Genomic DNA, 21196 nt, shown 5'->3' with positions numbered 1-21196 from the left:
GGAGCCTGGAAACCCTGGGATCCCAGACCCTGGGGCAGTCCTCATAGGGATGTTGCCCCACAGCCATAGACCATGGAAGCCCTGGGATCCCTAAATCTGAGGCCCATGCTCCCCAACAATCCACCAGGCAGGGTTCCATGGACACCAAGCCTATGTTTCAGCAGAAATTCGTCAAAACCGACACATTTCTAGAGAATATTCCAGGTTCAGTGAATCTGCGTTTTCCATCAAAAAAAAACCTCTGTTCCATCAGAAATTTCCTGACCAGCTCTACTCCTGTGGCCTGTCTTCTCCTTCCATTCTCTCTGGACTCCTCCTCTTGTCTCCTCTGCCCTCTCCCGATTTCACATCTTTCACCTGGCCCCTCTTCTGCTTGGAACAACCTGCCAATGAATAGTGGCGAATTGCCCTTCTTCACAGCATTCCTAAAGACTCACCTGCTCTATGAAACTTTTCAGCTGTAAGGGCCACACCTTACTCTGTTTCTTCTGTGCTGTATCAACTCATGCCTTTAGACTGTACATTTTTCAGGGCAGGGACTCTGCATAGCACTTTGTATGTCCACCCGACTGAATGAACAACAGTAGTAAAAGCAGATGAAAGGAACAGATAATAAACCTGTGACTCAGTCCTAGAGGCTGATGGGAGATAGCATAGATGATAGGTTGATGGGAGATAGCATAGGCTGTTGCTGTTTTTCCCCTGGTGGAAGAGGTACATTTAAGAATTATCCCATAAGCCTGTTAATGCCTAGGGGGCTCACCTGGATTTCCGCTTGCAGTAGACCAGAAGGTTATCGAACAGAAAAAATGTTCTCTCCTGGATGTTTCCTGCTGAGATTTTCAACAAAGTCCCTTGGAGCAGGAGTTGTGTGCAGATATCAGTCAGATTGGACCCCTAGAGCAGAGAGAGACCATTTTATTTATTTTACCTTTTCTATTCCGAGGCTTCAAACATCGTTACTAATAATCTATGCATTTGTTTATCACATCTGTCACAACTAGAGCTGGGCAACATTTTCAGACAGTTTATTGCCCCAGAAATGCAGTTTCGGGTTGACTGAAACTATTTGTGAATCAGAGTCAGATTTGGCTAATAGTTTTGGCAAAGAAAGAAAGAAGGGAGAGTAACGCATACAGCTCTGTGATATTTGGTTTTGCCACTGAACTGAAAAACCAATTATTTACTCAGCTCTAATCACAACTACTGAATGGTGAACTTATCATAAGTGAGATGGTAAATCTCTTTCTTAATTTGGAATGTGACTATTTGTACTGTCCTCTCCCTGGAGTTTAAAACATGTCCTTATTGAAAACCCTATATACCATGATACGATTTCCCTGTTCAAATCAATGATCCTTTCTTCATAAGAAATCCCTTTGAGTCCCAAGACTGTTGTATTGCCACCTGTGTACTCTCCAGAACATCAGTCAGACTCTGTGCCCAGCATTGCAAATACTACAAGTTCTAGCCTTAAGAATGGACAACGGAGCCTCCCTGATATTGCAGCTTTGTCATGTTCTCTGTTAACCATCTTTCTAGAAGATGAACTTACCAGAGATCCATCTCCTCAGTCCTGCTGTCAGTAGCATAGATAGCTGCTCTCCTTCCTCAAGTTCTCAATAAAAATGTCCAAGTTAGAAACAAACCCAACATATGGTTGTGTCTTATATGGGCCAGATTGTGCTCTGCGACAGTCCATGTGTACAAAAAGCAATCACAAAGCTGGCTGAGGTAGCTGCTCAAGGATTCCCCAGCACAGGGGAGTCCCTAGGACACACAGGGCCACTGTAGCTGGTTCCTGGCCATCCTCTCCTTGTACCATTGTACAGAGTATGGCTGGAGTGTCATTGTACTTGGTTAATTCCCAGCTAGTGAAACAGACCCTTGAGGACCACTGCATTTGGCACAAATTAAGTGGTAGGAATGTTCTAAGTTGCACTGGGGGCTGAACCAGTTCCAGCCAGCTCCATGATCAGGGGGTATAACTCCCTTTTCTTCCCCCTAAGCCTGCACCAAGGGCAGTTTGGCCACTCCCTAGGGTCTCGCCCTATGTTCCTATGTTTAGCATTATTTCGCAGGCACCGACAGGCTTGGAAGTATTCTATTTTTATCAGTAAGATGTGGGTAAACATCGATTTCACCATACACACACAAACTGATGAAAAATATTACTATAGATAATTGAAATTTGCAAATAATCAAAGTAAGAAAAATGCTGCTTGAGAATTTATTAGTTTGATTTACGGTTATTTACTTTGTATATTCTGACGTGATGTTGGCAATTTGTGTTTTAACAGTTGTAAACCTTTAACTTTTTGAATCTCAATGCCTACTGTCATGAAATAATTATTGTCTGAACCTCCCATTGTCTAACCCTGCCCCTCATAATTTCCTGCAACTGTGAAAATGTAAAATGATAAAAATAGAAGAAAATGCTTAAAAATAAACATTGATATTATCTGTCAAAAATATGAAAAAACCCACTGAATTCAAATTAGAGCCAATCATAAAATGATTGATCTGCCTCAGCATTAACACATCTCTTACGATTCCTGCTGTTCTTTTAAGATGTGAATTTTGCTTCTCTGCACATATCAGATTTGGGGGGAACCTAGGGTATCAGCATGTAGTGATTGCACAGGGAAAACAGTCTATATGGGGTGTCCCTAACTGATTACTGTAGAATATCTTCCATTGTTCCTTGCAGTGTTGTTGCAGCCATGTTGGTGCCAGGATATTAGAGAGACAAGGTGGGTCCAATAAAAGATAAAAACCTCACCCACCTCATCTCTCCCCTACAGAATTGTCAGTATGTAGTAAACTGAAACAGTGTATGAACTGGTTTTGTGCTAAACAAAAGCCCCATGTAAATTATAAATTATACTGCCCATGATTTAGCACAGTTCCCACTGAGAAATGAATGTGAGCGGAGTTCATCCTGGCAAACAGACCCTGCCCTCAAAGTGCAGCTGTTTCCCTGTCCCTGACATAGTATAGTGCATCCCATCATTACATTATGTCTCGGAAATGGATTGAAACAACATTAGGCCAGGACTCTGTCCTGTGCATGGAACTGAGCAGGGCTGTGGTGGAAACTCAGAATACTTGGTGAATATGTTGCAAATAGAGGCATAAGTGAGAAAAGGCTTTTAAAAAATGAAAACAGTACCCAATGATAACCTGGATTGAAGTTACATGAGGGTTACAGTATAACTACAGCAAAGAAGGCATTTCATAGCGTGGGTACCCATACCCTTAGAAGGAAAAGGAAGAGAGAGTACAGGAGCAGCAAGATGTCACCCTGTTTCACATGCTGGAAATAATAATGGCAGCGCAGACTGCAAGTGGGATGAAGACTGGAGACCCCACTTGGACATCCAGCAGGGCAGGCAGGGTCAGGGATGCCAGTAAAACTGCCCTGGTGTATTTAATTAGAAACAATCGAAAAAGTGGAGCTCCTCCCAAATTCGGTGTGCAGATTTAAACTGAACTGAACAAATTTAAACTGAGCTGCTCTCAGATTCTCCAGAGAGCCATGCAGCTTTCTTGGTAATCATAAAAAGCCTATCTAGTATATCAAGGTGATATTTGCTGGCTTTTTGACAATGTACGTGCTGTGGATTAAGCCTGCTAGAAGCAAAGGCCATTGTTGATCTAGAACAGGGGTGGGCAAACCTTTTGGCCCGAGGGCCACATCGGGGTTGCAAAACGGAATGGAGGGCCGGGTAGGGAAGGCTGTGCCTCCTCAAATAGCCTGGCCCCCGCCCCCTATCTGCCCCCTGACTGCTCCCCTCAAAACCTCCGACCCATCCAACACCCCCTCCTCTTTGTCCCCTGACCACCCCCTCCCGGGACCCCCTGCCCCTAACAGCCCCCCCGGGACCCCCCACCCTATCCAACCCCCCCTGCTCCCTGTCCCCTGACTGCCCCGACCCCTATCCACACCCCTGCCACCTGACAGGCCCCCTAGGACACCCGACCCATCCATTCCTCCCCCACTCCTTGTCCCCTGACCACCCCCTTCCAGGCTTATTTGAAAGCCTGGGAGGTGGGCGGGTGCAAGCCGCGCGGGGGCAAGATTCCCTGGCCAGGAACTCAGGGGCCGAGCAGGACGGTCCCGCAGGCCATAGTTTGCCCACCCCTGATCTAGAATGAGTGATGCAGGGAGCTTATATACATGATGCTAACATTTCAGGGGCCACATCAACACCACTGGAAAGGGAAGAATTCGTATTTTAAAGATGAGACTGTGATTAAAAGGTTAACTGAAAATGAAGGGGAAAACCTGTCCATGTTTTTTCTCTTTCCACACCCAACCCTGGAGCTGATATCACTGCATTGTTAAAGGAAAACATTTTGCTTAGTCCAGAAGTTGGAAGTTGCCATAGGTTGAGAGCCCTTCTCACTGGGAATAAACTGTGAAATGTAACTGAAGACATGGTTCTGAACTGCAAATGGTATCTGAGTCCCTATCACTTCTAGGGATGGCTACGTTGCTCAAATGTGACATCATTCTGTGAGACCCTGGCAGTGTGGAAGCCCAGGGGAAGGGACTACAAACCAGTTTCCAACTTGCTTAAATGTACATCAGAACAAATGACATGGTCAATATTGATTTCTTTCTACAATATGTGAAGGTACTGCAACCTTCAAACCACCAGTAGGAGCCTCAGAAATGTATTTCATAGCTTATTGCTAGTGAAAAACACTTCTGAACTTTCAAACTGATGGGCTGAGTGACCTAGGTAGCATACTTGTACAACAGTGCAGATAAACAGATCTCAAACTGTTCTCCTCCCTACAATGTTGCTGTGGGTTATTTAAACCCTAAAAAAATATGTGCGGTTTAGATATTGTTTTATATATGACATCATGGACACTTGCAGAGTCACCAGTGAGGCTTCAAAGTTCAAGACATGCCTCTGGACTAACTGACCCCCAAATCACATCAACGCTGTAAAGGTTTTAACTGCTTCTGAGAGTCTTGCTGTACTGAACTTTATCTGGCTTTGTTTGCTGAGCTTGCTATCCAAAAACCACACAGCTGGATATCTGTGTTGCTCTCAGGTCTTCAGCTGGATGCCAAGAACATCCTTCGGGGGGAAAATGAGCAAGGTTTAAAACAAACAAACAGTCCTGGAGCACACCCAAAAGTCCGAACATGAGGAAGTTTACATGACCTCTGGATAGATGTCATCAGCGAAGGAATCCTTAGCTGGCAGCACTCAGCCTGGATATTTTAAATGTCTGGCACACGAAACTCCTGACGCCTATCTCTCCATGAAGCCATTTCACACCACTAACTCCCTATGGTGGAGTAAAAATAAACTGTACATCTCCCTCGGGTTTGCAGCACTGCTAATCCCATGGCCTCGGCTAAAGACATCAAATTACAAAACTGACAAACTTTTTTGGATTAAATCTACTGCCAGAATCTACCACTGGATGGCTCCTTTCCAGACTGCCTTTCCCCCCAAATTTCTCATTCTCTCTCTCTCAGTCTCTCTCTCGCCGTTCTCTTCCCCAGCATCAACTAATAAATACTTCACTAGAATCCCTTCCCTGAATTACCTAACCACAGCAAATATAGACATAGCAGCCCTAGCTCGTAGTTGTTTTGGGGGAGAGGGCAGGGGAGACAGAAAATTTTTATTAAGGCAGGTGGGTTAACTTCGAAAGCTCCCAGGAAAAGTCAAGACTTGTAGGAAGAGGAATTTAGAACACCTTCGATTTCATCCTCTAGACTTCCAAGTTCCTCATATATATATATATACCACATAAGACATGCAGAGATACCTGTATACAATGTGAGTCATTGCGCTCCAGTCCTTTGTGCTATGCAGCGTAATTAACTGCCTACAGGGGATTTAGCAGCCCCACTGAGCTGCCACCATACCTCCCATCCTTCAATGTGGGACTGCAGCTGCTCAAGGGCTTCCAGCTTCTCCATCTGCCTCTTGGTTTCATTGATATTGGTGCAGACGGTCTTCATCGCCTGCAATGCATTCTGGACCGCTTGGTGATCGGGATGCTTAGAAGGTGTCCTCTTAGCTAGTTCCTAAAAAAGGAAAATTGTAAACATGTGTGAGGCCCTGTCACTAGCATGGGATTCGAGTGCAGTTGCATAAGAAAAGCACTCAGGAGCTTGTTCAATTGAAGAAAATCGTATGTCTGTTGCTGTAAATGCTTGTCTCTGAAAGGCTGTTAGCCAGTGCAGGGTTATTGTTATATTGCTATGTTGCTAAAAGAGTGCAGCCATTGCATGCTGATAAATATGTTGTCAAGGCTGATTCCCCACCCTGGCCCTTTGAGTGCAGAAGGTGGGGCCCACAAGGATTCTAAAAATTAATACTGGCCACTCCAGGCTTGTATTAAACTCCCAAGGTTACAGTTTTTCTCTGACGGGTGAGTAGGTGCTGCCACCACCCAAGTGCAAAACTCCTTTGAGAACCCAGGAAGGGGCACTTGGGAATTCCTTCCTGTGGGGTACCCTCAAGACCTTTCACCCCACTTCCCAGGAAGAGCTGAGAAAGAAAACAAAGGAAATCAGCTGTTGCCACCAGCTAATTAAACAACGTGCACAAATCTCTTAGGACACAAAATCTAATCCTGTTCTTAAAAAAGGTAAATTTTATTAAAAACAAAAAAAAGAAAATACATTTGAAAACTCAGGCTACTGCTAGATTAAAAAAAAAACCCACTTACAAGAATTAAGCATCAAGAATAACCTTCTTGAGGTCCAGCTTAAAGGTTACAAGCAAAACAAAAGCATTTGGGGTTAGCACAGAGCAGTAAAAAGAAATAAACCTAATGGCATCTTCCTCAACATTTCCTGATCTATTTACATATCTGGGGGTTTCAAGTGAACAGTTTCTAGGTATGATTCAGATGATTTTTCATACTTGGCCCCAAGCTTCTTACAGCATAGTTTCAGCCCTGTCTCCCCTTCTTCCCGAGAACAACAACAGACAGACAAAAGGGGAGTCTTGTTTCAATTTTTAAAAGTTATAGCCTTCCCATTGGCTCTTTTGGCCAGGTGCCCACACAATTCCTTTTACCTATACATCACAGTGACTTTTAACCCTTTACAGGTAAAGCAAGTAGAGAGCAGCTACTAAGAAGGATTTTATAGCTAACTGGCTGGCTCGTTAAAAGGGAGCTACTCCCCCCCCCCACCTTCATTTATCACATATGTCAAAAGAGGAAAGACATACAAAGCGTGTTGTGCTGTGTCACATGTTTGGTGCTAACAAGAACCACGCTAAATTGCATTAAATAATTACATAAAAAATAAATTATTTTCTGCTGCACATATGCAAACAGACATGTTCTCACGATAGCCCTATCTATGGGCTTGATCCTGTTCCCACTGAAGTCAGTGGTGCACCTCCCGTGGTGTGAGATAACGACCTATAGTCCAGATTTTCAAAACAGCTCTGCCCTCAGCAGCCGACAGAAGCTGCATTCTTTTGAAAAATCTAGCCCTGTACATGCAGGTAATAGGTTGGGTATCCCCATGTGCAATACTATAAATAACAGTGATAGTAACACTTTGGAAATCCTGGGTTGCAAGGCACTGTACAAGAACACAGCATCAATTCATCCTTCCAACATTTCTGGGTGGCAGGTGCTCATTATACCATAGGGGAATTCAAGGCACAGAAGATTAAATGACTTGACCAATGGTCGCAGAGCCAGCCAGTGGCACAACCAAAAAGTCCTGACTCTTACAACGTTGCTATAACCCCTAGACAATCCCTGATGAGCCAAAGGCCTTAGTGGCCCCCGGACAAGCACACAGTGATCGCAGAGAGGTCCCAGAAAGGAAAACCCTACCAAAGAACCTAGGGTGGCAATGAGAGAGGTCCAGATAACAGCAAGAGCTCAGCAGTTCTTCTCTGGATGAAGTGTAGTCAATGGGCGTGTGTTGTCTGGACTGATTAACATAAATATGAACAAACTGTCACCTGTAAAGAATTCCTGAGAGACTCCAACTCACATGGTTCAGATCAGAGCAGCCCAGCTAGCCACTGCCCGCTGGGGCACAGCCATGGGGATACTTTGGAACCTGATGATAATCACCAGTGATTAGGGTTTGGCAAATAGTGTAACCACTGTCAAATCATAATTCATCATTTTTCAGACCAATATTATTTTATTGCCAGCCTCAGTTGGATAAAAGACTAAAAATTAAAAAAACCTTAGTGAGATTCACTGTTTCCTCTTGATACATAATATGGTGTTTAAGAGCCACATTTTGAGCCCAGCTGGAATATTTCACGTTCTCTCAATATTCTTTTTCTTTTTCACATGACGTTGGTTGTTTTTAAGTTCTCTGACTGCATGGTAAACTGCTGCTGAGCTGCCTCATTCCACATTTCCAGAAAGGAAGCTGGTGTGAGCTTAAGTGCAGCAGGGCGGGCTGCAAACAGAGCTAAGAACTGTCACTTCAGGGCTACAACACCCAGACTGATGGTCTTCCATCTAGGGTAGAAGATTGGCTACAAGATCTGGGTTCAATTCCTTGCTCCTCCAGATTTCTTGTATGACCTAGGGACAAGTCATATAAGGTATGTCTACACTGCAAAAAAAACAGAAGTGAGTCTCAGAGCCCACTGACTCAGGCTCACGGAGCTCATGCTGCTGGGCTAAAAACAGCAGTGTAGATGTTCCCTTTCAGGCTCTGGAACCTGGTGAGGAAGCTGCGTCTCAGAGCCCTGGCACCAGCCCAAGTAGGAGCATCTACATTGCTTTTTTTAGCCCTGTAGGACGAGCACCGTGAGGGCTGGTTGGTTTGTTGGCTGGTTTTTTGACATACCCTTAGTCTTTTCTGTGCCTAAGTTCCCCATCTGTAAAATGGGGATAAGAGCACTCTCTACTCCACAGGGCTGTTGTGAGGAAAAATACATTAAAGAGTATGTATACGGAGACATGGGAAGGGGGCCAGATAAGAACCTGAGACAGAATATGGAAGTTCGTGAGTCAACGTTTGGAGATGTTTAAAAGATTTGGACAACTGCACATGAAAGAAAATAATTAAACAAGGGGCATAATGTCGAGATTTAAAAAAAGATTCTCAAAAACTGCTAAGGATTTAATAACAATATTATAAAGCAGGAGGCTGGGATTTGGGAAATCTGGCTTCCATTTCTGTCTTTGCCCCAAAATTCCCCATGTGACCATGGGTAAATTACTTAACCGATGCGCCCTGTTTTCCCCTGCTGTAAAATGAAGATAATAGTATCTACCTCACATGGGATGCTGAGAGGCTTAATTCGTTGATTTCTGTGAAATTGTTTAAGAGCCGATGCTACAGAAGTGCAAAGTACTGTCATTACTTATTTACTAACTAATCAGTTTTGTGTAACCTTTTAAAATGAAATCCACATCTTGAGGCTAAACTACTGTTCTCATGAGAATCATGATGCATTGGTATTGCATTTTCTGGTCTCTCTCTCACGCTCACATGTTGGGTGCTGTATAATGAGACTATTCATCTTTGTACAGTAGAAGGTAAATTTACAGGGCTATACAGATTTGCAATAATAATTGACCATCAAATTCAAAACTGATAGTTTTAAAGAACAAAGTCAGAAATTTCACTCCCTTGGATTATTTTTTTCAGTTTATCAAACCCCGTATTGCCCTTTTGCCAGGGCCCCTTTTTGCATCATGTATGGAACAAGCTATTCTAGGAACTTACACTCAGCTACAAATTTTCCTTCCTGAAAATTATAAGTGGTGATTGGTAATGGCTGTTGTCAGGTGGATGATGGAGCGGAAGCATATTGTGCTGACAACCAGGAGTCCCATTAGGGGAGCAGAGTTAATTATCCTAGGCTCCAGGGTGATTTCCAGACTGGGTAACATATGCAACAGGGAAAGGAGCTGGCTCCCCAGTTTTCACCCTGCCTATAACTGTCAATCAAAACTCACAGAAGGAGATCCCATGAGAGGGCTGTTCTTACTCCCTGTAAGCTCCAGGTAAGGCAGGAGATGAGTGTTCAAAAAGAAAGGAAAGGATAATACGGGCATACATTACAGTCATCTGTCTCAGCTTCACATATTCAAAGGGGTGCACGACATTTTTGTTGCATGACTCTCATTAAAGTTAATAAAAGGTGTTCTGCAGCTCAAAGTCCCAAGTGCTGCTTTGGAAATGTATATGTATACATTAGTGCTGGCTATATACCTTCCGAAATACCATTGAGAGGTGGAGAAAATGGCCCTCCACTCCCATCACACTAAACAGAAACAGGAATTCATCTTCTTCCAACAGAATGCCTGCCTGTGTGCTAGATCAATCTCCACAGCCGGCATATGCGTAAAAAGGAATGGCTTGCCACAGACTGACAGAAAGGCAACTCCCGCTCAAGCTTGGCACAGAGCTGAGCGCCTGTGCTCTGAGATACCCCTCCCCTGGAAAGGCAGTGCCCAGGATTTCTGAAAAATAGCTAGGTGCTTTTTTATTTTAGCAACAAGTTTATGAATGCGCAGAGTAAACGTTTGCCAGCATGCTGAAAAGCACTCTAGAGACAGTGACCAGATGTCCGACCATGGATAGACTGTCCTACCCTTCATAAATCCCATATATGTTTTGCCTGGCCTGAGTCAGGACTGCCAAATGCCCTGCGTATTATCATTTATGCACTACTGGCCTTGCATGGGGAAAGTAAGGCTGCTGCTTGCAGTAAGCATGCAGCCACACAGGAGTCCTTAAACAAAGTAAAAAAATACACCAACTTTCTCCCAAACCTGCCTTCACTGGGGAACTGAAAAGCCCGAGCTTTTCCAACAGCCACTGTTGTCTGAGTCACAGACCTTGGGTTTCTGTCTTCCATTTGAAAAATAACTATCATTTCAAATGCATTATTTTAATTTAAATTAAGAAAAGAACCCCTCCCCTCTTTAAGGGAATTGAGAGGACAGAGGGGACTGTTTCCCTTGGGTCTGTCAGGACAGGGCCTCTCTGGCACTCCTCCACTATACTCCAACATCACTTTCATAGTTGCACGGCCCTACAGACATGCCACCCATAGCAGCCACCATGTTCTGACTACACAGCAGTGGAGACAGAAGACTGCTTTAAAACTCACTGAGGAAACAATGATTAGCCACTCCATGTATTTACTGAACTGTAAGTGTAAGCTAGTACATGCAACAAATGTTAGATATCTAAATAAACAAAGCAATGAATTTTGCTTGTGGTGCATGGGTATAATCTCATTCCTCCATGCACCATGCTTGAAAACCACCTCCCCAAAAGAGTTAGCGTCTGATCAGATGCTCATTGAAATCTATTTAACAACTTCCATGAATTCAATGCAAGCAGGACTGGATCCCAATGTAACTGAAATCAAAACTATTTTGCCGCACATATGCACCACTTCATTTGGAAATGGCAATTTGTGTGCTTATTTTTGGAAGAAACAACATAAAAGCGCCATGTTAACAGCTTCGGTACTTGGATTCTAAAAGCTTATTTTTGCTTGTGATTTCCATGCAAACATATCAGAGCCTAAGTAGGATTGCCAGGAGTCTGGTTTTCGACCGGAACGTCCAGTCGAAAAGGGACCCTGGCGGCTCCGGATAGCATTTCCGTTAAAAGTCCAGTTGGAGACACAGCAGGGCTAAGGCAGGCTCCCTGTGGCTCCCAGAAGCAGCAGCATGTCCCCACTCTGGCTCCTATGCATAGGAGCAGCCAGGGGACTCCGCACGCTGCCCCCTTCCCAGGAGCCGGCTCTGCAGCTCCCATTGGCTGGGAACCACGGCCAATGGGCACAGGCATCACTTTCGTTGGCGCCAGTGGGTGCTTGTGCCCCCCATCCCCCGGCCCCGCCCCAACTCCACCCCTTCCCTGCCCCTATTGGGCCCTTCCCCAAATCCACGCCCTGGCCCCTCCTCTTCCCCCAGCGCACCGCATTCCTCCTCCTTCCCCCCTCCCTCCCAGTGCTTGCCGCGCAAAACAGCTGTTTCGTGGCACAAGTGCTGGGAGGGAGGGAGGAGAAGCAGGACGCGGTGGCCACTCAGGGAGGAGGCGGAGGCGGAGATGAGCTGGGGCAGGAGGGCGGGGTGGGGCAGGGAGCTTCCGGTGGGTGCAGAGCACCCACCAGTTTTTCCCCATGGGTGCTCCAGCCTCGGAGCACCCATGGAGTCGGCGCCTATGCCAATGGGATCTGTGGGGGCACTGCCTGCGGATGGGGCAGCACGCAGAGCTGCCTGGCCCACCTCCGCATAGGAGCAGGAGGTGGGACATGCTGCTGTTTCTGGAAGCTGCTTGAGGTAAGCGCCACCCAGAGCCTGCACCCCGACCACCTCCTGCACCCCAACCCTCTGCCCAAGCCCTGATCCCCCTCCTGCCCTCCGAACCCCTTGAACCCAGCCCGGATCATCTTCCTGCACTCCAAACCCCTCATTTCCAACCCCACCCCAGAGCTTGTACCCCCAGTCAGAGTCCTCACCCCCACGCACCACAGCCCCCTGCCCCAGCCCTGATCTCCCTCATGCCCTCCGAACCCCTCAGTCCCAGCCAGAGCACCCTCCTACACTCCAAACCCCTCATCCCCAGAGTCTGTAACCCCAGCCAGAGCCCTCACGCCCTCCCACACCCTAGCCCCCCGCCCCAGCCCAGAGCCCCCTCCCGCACCCCAAATCACTCATCCCCAGCCCCACACCAGAGCCCACACCCCCAGCCAGAGCCCTCACCCCCCCCACACACACACTGCAATCCCCTGCCCCAGCCCGGTGAAAATGATAGAGTGAGTGAGGGTGGGGAGAGCGAGCGACAGAGGGGGGGAGGAATGGAGTGAGATGGGGCGGGGCCTCGGAAGAGGGGTGGGGCAGGGGCGGGGCCTCAGAGGAGGGGTGGGGCAGGGGGCGGGGGCAAGGGCGCTAGGGTTTTGTGCAAGTAGAAAGTTGGCAACCCGAAGAAAGCCTAAGAAATGTGCACACAGGGAAAGCCCGTGCTGCCCAACACGCATTTTCTTTTGAACTGTACCATTCTTTCGGTGAGATTGTACTCTGAATATTCTTCACATGCTCAGTGCAGCGGTTTGCCCCAGAAAACAGAGAGCTCTATGCCCGACAAGCAGAGATGCCAATCATGGACCATGCAACACCGCAAAAGGATTTCCGACTTAAGTCAAGCATTTCAGTCATGAATGCCAGTCACATAGCTCAAAGCTAAAAGATTTGCAAACATCCGATAGAATCCAAGGGTAAAAACTGAATCACTCAGGATGAAAACCGTAACATCGGGCAGCAGAAAAAGCATGCGCTGCTAATTGTGCGTGCCCCCATAACCTTAAAACGAAAACAGGGTGGCGAGGACTCAGTGTAATGTGCGTTTTAAAGGAAGGTACAAACCCTGAGGGGAAGAACAATGCAGATTATTTAGACAGAGGAAGTATGGGGGTTTTCAAATATAAGCCCAGCTGTAACACTTCCTAGCAGAAAGGATGTTATTCGGCTAAACTGTTCTCTCTTGTTTTGTTTTTTTTAATGATTAGGTCTCTGCCAGCCTTTTCTCCACCACCCTCAAAATGATTATCTCTAGTTGTATACTGTAAACTGAAAGCTGAGCACATATTTTGCAACTGAAAATTACAAGTATCCACATAAAAATATTCCCATGCTTCTTCCTCCATATGTTCGAGAACACACACATTTACAGCCATACACTACATTTTCCACACTGGAATGTCCACTCTGCACATTCATTGCAGATGCAAATCGTTGCCCAGATTTGCACAACCCACTAGTGCACATGTAAAATATAGCTTTAGGTGGGAATCCTGTGGGCTACATATTGAAAAGCTTAGGGCAACAGATAAAGATAACAAAGACACCAGATTTCCTGATCTAATCTACTTGGAAAGGCGCATTAATAAACAATTCAGCTCCAAACTGTATGTTTGCAACAGAACCTAATATGAATAGAAACGATTCCATGATTTTAATGTTTGTGTGATTCAGTATTATTTTCCTTAAAGTAACTCAAATAATAATAAATAATAATAATAATAATAATATTGCACTCAGTCAACTTGAAATTTAGTCTCTTTTTAATTAAGTTAAAAGTCACTTCAGGTTGCATTTCTGTCCCTGAGTCTGCCTGCCAATGTATGTGATTTTATAATCCTATTTTTTAAATGTATTTTCCCCCCTTCTGCTCTGTGAAAGACTCTCACAAACAGTGGGAGAAACAATATCACTGATTATACACGAAGTGCTGTAAAATCCACAAAGTGAACAATCATTAACCATGAGAAGTAATTTTTCTCTTTTTCATTGATAGGAATCTTAGTTATCACTTGTGAAAATAGCAGATAAAAATTACTTCGTGCATAGGTGGGATTCTTAAATTGAACAGCATCCCTGAACAACAGTATATCATTCATTTATGAACACATGTTTTTAAAATTTCAATTCATTCTGGACAGGGGAATTAATTTAAACGTTTGATGCAATGTTATGAACCCAAATACAACCCCATTGTCTCTCCAAAGTGGGAAAGTTAGATGGTAACACATTAAATGCTGGCTAATTAGAGGTGTCCTGTCTTTTAAACAACTCTGAGGGGAATAGAGGGGAAGTTAGCTCCATCCCACTCTGTATCTGCATCATTGGCCTCATTATTCTCCATTTCAAAATTCAGGCACCATATTCATTAGGGTTTACATATGCCTCATGGTTCTGCTTTATCCTTCAAATGGATTATGAATCTGGCAGCTCAGCTTTTGCCTCCAGGTCCTTCTTTCTCTCTCAGGACCTAGAACTCTTCCATCACATGAGGCAACAGATAATTACTGCCCTGGCTTTTCTGTATAGCTATGCATATTATGGGGCGTATCAGAAACAAATAGACAGGGACTTGAGTGTAAATGTCTGGCTGGGTACTTAGTAACTCCTAAGCAGAATATGCATAAAACAGGAAACTTTCATAACCTCTGTGACATGCCTTCAGAGATCAGATGATTCCAGGGGTGTGATTATCATGTGCTATACATTCCTGATATAGTATGAAGTAGGGGAGAAGGGGGTTAATGCCTCTAATCCCACCTCCTAAGGGTGTGATTAACTCATGGTCACCACTTCCCCAGGTTCTCTTCTCACTGATATAAATGCACTTTCTTAGAGGGAAATGGCTATTTTTGCGCTGGGATTAGCTAGCACAAGAGCTGCTTCTACTCCTAAGAAGTGTAGCAGTTCCCACTAATTAAAGTAGAGTTATAGGATTGTTATCAGCCAGATAGAGTGCTGCTTTAATACAGATCTTCTACTAATATTTACTCAGTGAGATTTCCAGCTGACACATCCATGCTGGACTCCACCTCATTGGCAGAGTGTGCGCTACCAAGGTCTGTGGTGTGGGTCTTTGTTTCTTCTCCTCTTAAAGGATCAGAACGCTTGCCATAGACAGCACATTTCTCCCTGTTTAATTTAAGCCTTCACTGAGCCCAATCCCATGCTTAAAAGACGATCCCTGTTATTTCATGTACATGATGAAACTCATTGTCAACAGACAGATGAATAGTGGGATAGTCTGAATGCCAACCTCCCAAATAGAGACTCTAAATCCTTTGCCAAAATGCAGGACCAACAAGAAAGAGAAGAATAGAAAGTAAGATTAGAAAGACTTTATATTGAGGATCATTAATGTGCAAGCCAACAAATTCTGTGCTTAGTCCCTTATACGTTAGGCAAAAGCAGTATTGGGAGGAAGGGGGCCATTAACAGTAGTATCAGAATTGTTCTACCTATACACAGAAGCTGGAAACCTGTGTTGAGGTTTGAGTAACTTTCCACACCTGGGATAGGCAAACTGGGGAGAGTTCAAAAGAAAAGCAACACAAACATTAAAAAACTGCTCACACTCATCTCTAGAGCTGCTGCATTTGATGGACAAACTAGGAAATTTTAAATTATCATTAAAATAGCAACAATCATCAACATTTGAATTCATTTTTCCATCTCTATTTCTATCATGCATTGGTTCAGACACCAAGTGGCCTCATCAGATGAGAAACTATAGGAGGATCCAGAGTAACAGCCGTGTTAATCTGTATTCGCAAAAAGAAAGGGAGTACTTGTGGCACCTTAGAGACTAACCAATTTATTTGAGCATGAGCTTTCGTGAGCTACAGCTCACTTCATCTCCTGTTGGTAATAGCTTATCTATTACCAACAGGAGAGTGGGTTTGTGTGTGTGGAGGGGGGGAGAAAACCTGGATTTGTGCTGGAAATGGCCCACCTTGATTATCATACACATTGTAAGGAGAGTGATCACTTTAGATAAGCTATTACCAACAGGAGAGTGGGTTTGTGGGGGGAGAGAAAACCTTTTGTAGTGGTAAACACCCATTTTTTCATGGTTTGTATGTATAAGAACATCTTCTGTATTTTCCACAGTATGCATCTGATGAAGTGAGCTGTAGCTCACGAAAGCTTATGCTCAAATAAATTGGTTAGTCTCTAAGGTGCCACAAGTATTCCTTTTCTTTTTGCGAATACAGACTAACACGGCTGTTACTCTGAATTCTGAGGAACTGGTATTAAAACTTTCCATTTTTATTTTATTTTTTCTCAGTAGAATTAACTGAGATTTGGAAGGCACACAATGTATCCATCATAAACTCATCCCCTGAGAAACTATCAACACGTGTAGCTTCTGAAGATTAAGGACATTTTCTGAGCTGAAAGACATTTCCACTAATGACATAAAGAAAAGGAGTACTTGTGGTACCTTAGAGACTAACCAATTTATTTGAGCATGAGCTTTCGTGAGCTAAAGCTCACTTCATCGGATGCATACTGTGGAAACTCTAAGGTGCCACAAGTACTCCTTTTCTTTTTGCGAATACAGACTAACACGGCTGTTACTAATGACATAGACTCTCTTGATGAGGCTGACATGTTGCTGGACGGATGCTGAATTGCCTTCAGCATTTTCCAGTAGATCTATTTCATGTCCATGAAAGTTTAAGAAATGAACAGTGATTTAACTGGGATGTGAAAGGAACCCCATAAAGTAATGACATGTAACAAATAAGAATTTCCACCCAGAACATCTTTCCCGATAATGCGTGACAGTGCACTCTACTACTGTTTCATAAGTAGATTTAACACTGGTGAAGAGTTCTAGATTGGCAACACTGGTGTCCTCTATCCAGAAGTCAGGCATAACAGGGACATCAACAGTGCATGCTTGACCCCATTCTTCCAGTGTGCCTTCCTATTGACCTGGAGGGACCATTTCTAGGTAGGAGAGGCTATTTCAGTCTCCAGGCCTAGTCAGTATTTAGTCTGCCTTCAGAGAATGGAGATTAGTGCCAACTAGGATTTTTATCACATACACACCTGAGTATGAGGGAAGGAATTGAAACCACCAGACCATTTCAAAAAAGGCCAATAAATGGTCAACAGATAATAATGACTTGGGTTGCAGCTGAGCTGGGTTAGATTTGAACTTGTGGCTTAGAGGCATTTATTCAAATGTCTTTTCGCTTTTCTCCATTTATAAAGCAACACATTCTTTATTAAAGCAAAGCAGGAGAAACGGGCCCTATGGAAATTCCATTCATAGGCACTGCCATCTCTTGGCATAGAACCCATTACTAGCACTCAATGCCATGCACCAAAAGCTATGGAAGAGAAGAGAAACAGAAGAGAGAGGGTGCTAAAATTCCATCATATCACTAGAACTGCTATCTGACAATCAAAAATGTCTGTCTCTGTCTGAGATGTTGCCATAGCAACTAAGGTATTTAAATAGTGGCACATATCCCATCTGTCTTTGAATGAAGGCACTGAGGTTTCAGGATTCGCTTTAATATTTGAAGAATATGCTGTTCTAATATATTGATGGGCTTTTAAAATAGAACACAGATTTCTATTCGCATGTCATTAACTTGCAGCCAATGGATAAGTATCTCCATAGATCAACACAGACTAGTAGAAATCCATGTTAAAGTATCATATTTTCCAAAGACTTAGGAATTCACCAACCCCCAGTCAGCACAGGCTGACTCAGCAGGCGAGACTTACCAGACATGGATGGAAAAGCAGAAGGCACGAAACCAGGGGAGGGCAAACTTTTTGGCCTGAGGGCCACATCAGGGTTCCAAAACTGTATGGAGAGTCGGGTAGGGAAGGCTTTGCCTCCCCAAACAGCCTGGCCCCCGCCCCCTATCCGCCCCCTCCCACTTTCTGCCCCCTGACTGCCCCCTCAGAACCCCCCCACCCATCCAACCCCCCCTCCTCCCCATCCCCTGGCTGCCCCGACCCCTATTCACACCCCCGCCCCCTGACAGGCCCCCCAGGACTCCCACGCCTATCCAACCCCCCTCCCCGTTCCCCGTCTCCTGACCACCACCCCCCAGAACCTCCGCCCCCTGCTCCCTGTCTCCTGACTGCCCCCAGGAACCCCTTGCACCTTATCCAACCCCGCCACTCTCTGCCCCCTTACCATGCCGCTCAGAGCAGCAGGCCTGGCAGTCACGTCACCCGGCCGGAGCCAGCCACGCCGCCAGGCTGCCCGGCAGGAGCTCGCAGCCCCGCTGCCCAGAGCACTGGTGGCATGGCGAGCTGAGGCTGTGGGGAAGGAGGGACAGCAGGGGAGGGGCTGGGGGCTAGCCTTCCTGCCTGGAGCTCAAGGGCTGGGCAGGACGGTCCTGCAGGCCGGATGTAGCCTGCGGGCCGTACTTTGCTCACCTCTGCTCTAAACTGTCTGAGAGAAACTTCAAGCATGTGGTCTGAGTGAAAGAAAAGGTCAATGGGGGGGAGGAGGAAGGGGGCAGCAGGACAAATCTAGGCATAGAAAACCAATGGCCTTCCAGAAGCAATATCTTTCATTCTCTTTTAAGGCTCGATTCTCTGCTATGTCCAGCTTCCACTAGGTGCAGTAGAGGAGATCACTGATTCTCTGTCACAGGTGAAAACAGCCCAGAGACCATTCTCCAATTGGGGATAGTTAGACGATATCATACACTAGCCACTCTGGCCATCCACATCCAGCATGTCCCCAACATGCCCACCATGCTATGCGAAGGCAGGTGTAGGAGCCAGCTCCACAAGCTCTGCACCTGCTGGGGACTCCCCCATACAGGCAACCCGCAGGAACTTTCCTGAGCAGTGCAAAGAGAGTGGAGCAGGAGCAAGAATCCGGTCACTACTCTCCTGTGTGTGGCCAGTGTTTTAAATCCTTTGGAAACTCCAGTGAATCCAAGGAACCTCAGATTTTCAGTCTTCACCACTCTGCATTTTAACTCTCTGATAAACACAGCTGGGAACCAATAAAGCAGCTAGCCACAATGTGGAAACAAGGAAGCATAAATATTACTAAGGTCCTTGATCAGGAATGCAAAGCAACCACATTTTTAGATCCCCACTTCCTCTGCTCTGTTTACCCTATCAGATACCACAGCAATCATCCTTCTATGCACAGTAATGTTGCTCACAGTCCCAGTGTAAATTCAAAGACTGAACAGACATCCAGTCCTCCCTAAACTATCCCACATGAACAAATATATATATATATATATTGCAGGAGCTGAGACACCATTCAAACCAGGCTTCACAAGGTCTAGATGTGACCAGTATTATGTCCAAAGATACACCAGAGCTGGTGGCACTGTAGGACAAAAGCTATTGTCTTCTCCCAACTATTGCTAGCAGTAAGGAAGAAAGTATCAGAGGGGTAGCCATGTTAGTCTGTATCCACAAAAACAACGAGGAGTCCGGACTCCCCGTTGTTTTAGTAAGGAAGAAAATGTTCATAGCAGTCTTCATTGGCTTCCATTTCTGCATTTATGCTCACACTCTCTTGTGTATGCAAACCTGATGTGAACTCAGCCCGCACTTGGTTTGCACACAAAACTGGTTCAGTGTGTGTAAATCCTAACGGTTGGGTCCACAAATGATAGTGAGTGAAAACCAGCACGTACATGTGATTGGGCATGTGCAAAGTTGCACAAGCACAAATGGAAAGCGTGTTTGAAACACTTGACACTGAAAACTCCAATCAAGTGTCTGGAGGGGAGGTGAATTAGAGAAAATACAATAGGATTAAATAAACAAAGAGAGGTTTAATAAAAGGAGAAAAAAAGCAAGGAGTCCACACCTAGGTAGTGATAGTTTTCACGCATTTGGGATTAATGGACACAGTAGTACAGTAGCATTCTGTGGCATACAATGGTGCTACAACATTATGCCTGGCAAAGGCAGCTTCCCCAGCCCTGATTGGGACATATATTTTCTTACTTCACTCCCCACGAAGGGACCTTTCTTTAGAGATGGAAGGCAGTTGTGTCTTTTATTTTTTGTATTAATAAATGAATGCGATTCTAGTAGAAGGCATAAGACCGGCAGCCCAGGAGACTCACGACTTCTGTCTTAACCACAAAACAGGTACATCACGGGCAGTGCAAGTTCTCCCACGCCGACCTGCTTTGCCTATGTGCCTCAGTCCTGACCTAGAGGGGCCACTGCTAGGGATGAGAAGTAAGTGCAGTTCTCATTGCCCATTTGTTCCTTGGCTCATCTGCTAGGATTGCCAACAAGGAGGCCAATTAGTGCTCACAGCAGGGGTGGTATTTGCAGTGTTACCTGTCAATTGGGAACTGAGCTGAGACAACTGAACACATTTCAGACAAGCTGCCAAACAACAAGAGGCTGTAATCCCTATAGACACACGTAGATTCAAACCAGTGACCTAGAGATGAAAGGTTGGGTAGCCCATTACTTGTCCCCTGAGACCATCCAACACCCTCAGAATAATGGTGTGGCTGTGTCTACACTGGTACTTTCAGCACTAAAACTTTTGTTGTTCAGAGGTGTGAAAAAACATCCCCCTGAGCAACAAAAGTTTGAGCGCTGAAAAGCACCAGTATAGACAGAGCTTTATCTCCGGGAGCCACACTCCCAGTGATAAAGCTACTACCGCTCGTTAGGGGTGGGGGGTTTTTTATCGCCGAGAGAGTTGTCCCCCGGCGATAAAGCGTGTCTATACTGCCCACGTCACCGCGCTGCCGCAGCCGTGCTGTCACGTGGGTAGTGTAGACACACCCTGTGTTTGAACACAGCTTTTCAGGAAGTGGCTAAAATAGCACTGACTCTTCTGAGTAAGCATAAGAGACTCTCAAGCAGAACAGCATTACATAGTCCGTACATCTCCTTTTCCCACCTACCCAAACCA

General features: G+C 45.2%; 1 protein-coding gene across 5 annotated transcripts in view; it reads right to left on the bottom strand.

The window, feature by feature from the left end:
- Positions 1–21196, bottom strand: part of PREX1 (phosphatidylinositol-3,4,5-trisphosphate dependent Rac exchange factor 1) — a 225226-nt gene that overhangs the window by 90260 nt on the left and 113770 nt on the right. For all 5 annotated transcript variants that reach the window (XM_037915550.2, XM_037915549.2, XM_037915551.2 and 2 more), the window contains exons 6-7: positions 5900–6061; positions 764–897 (exon numbers count right to left, since the gene is read on the bottom strand). In XM_037915550.2, the coding sequence (XP_037771478.1) occupies positions 764–897; positions 5900–6061 (296 nt within the window). The remainder of the gene's footprint in view (positions 1–763; positions 898–5899; positions 6062–21196) is intronic.

The sequence above is a fragment of the Chelonia mydas genome, chromosome 13, assembly GCF_015237465.2.
Source record: "Chelonia mydas isolate rCheMyd1 chromosome 13, rCheMyd1.pri.v2, whole genome shotgun sequence".
In the NCBI taxonomy this organism is placed as follows: domain Eukaryota; kingdom Metazoa; phylum Chordata; order Testudines; family Cheloniidae; genus Chelonia; species Chelonia mydas.
The sequence above is the reverse complement of the archived record's forward strand: the minus strand, read 5'-3'. Positions and strand labels throughout refer to the sequence as shown.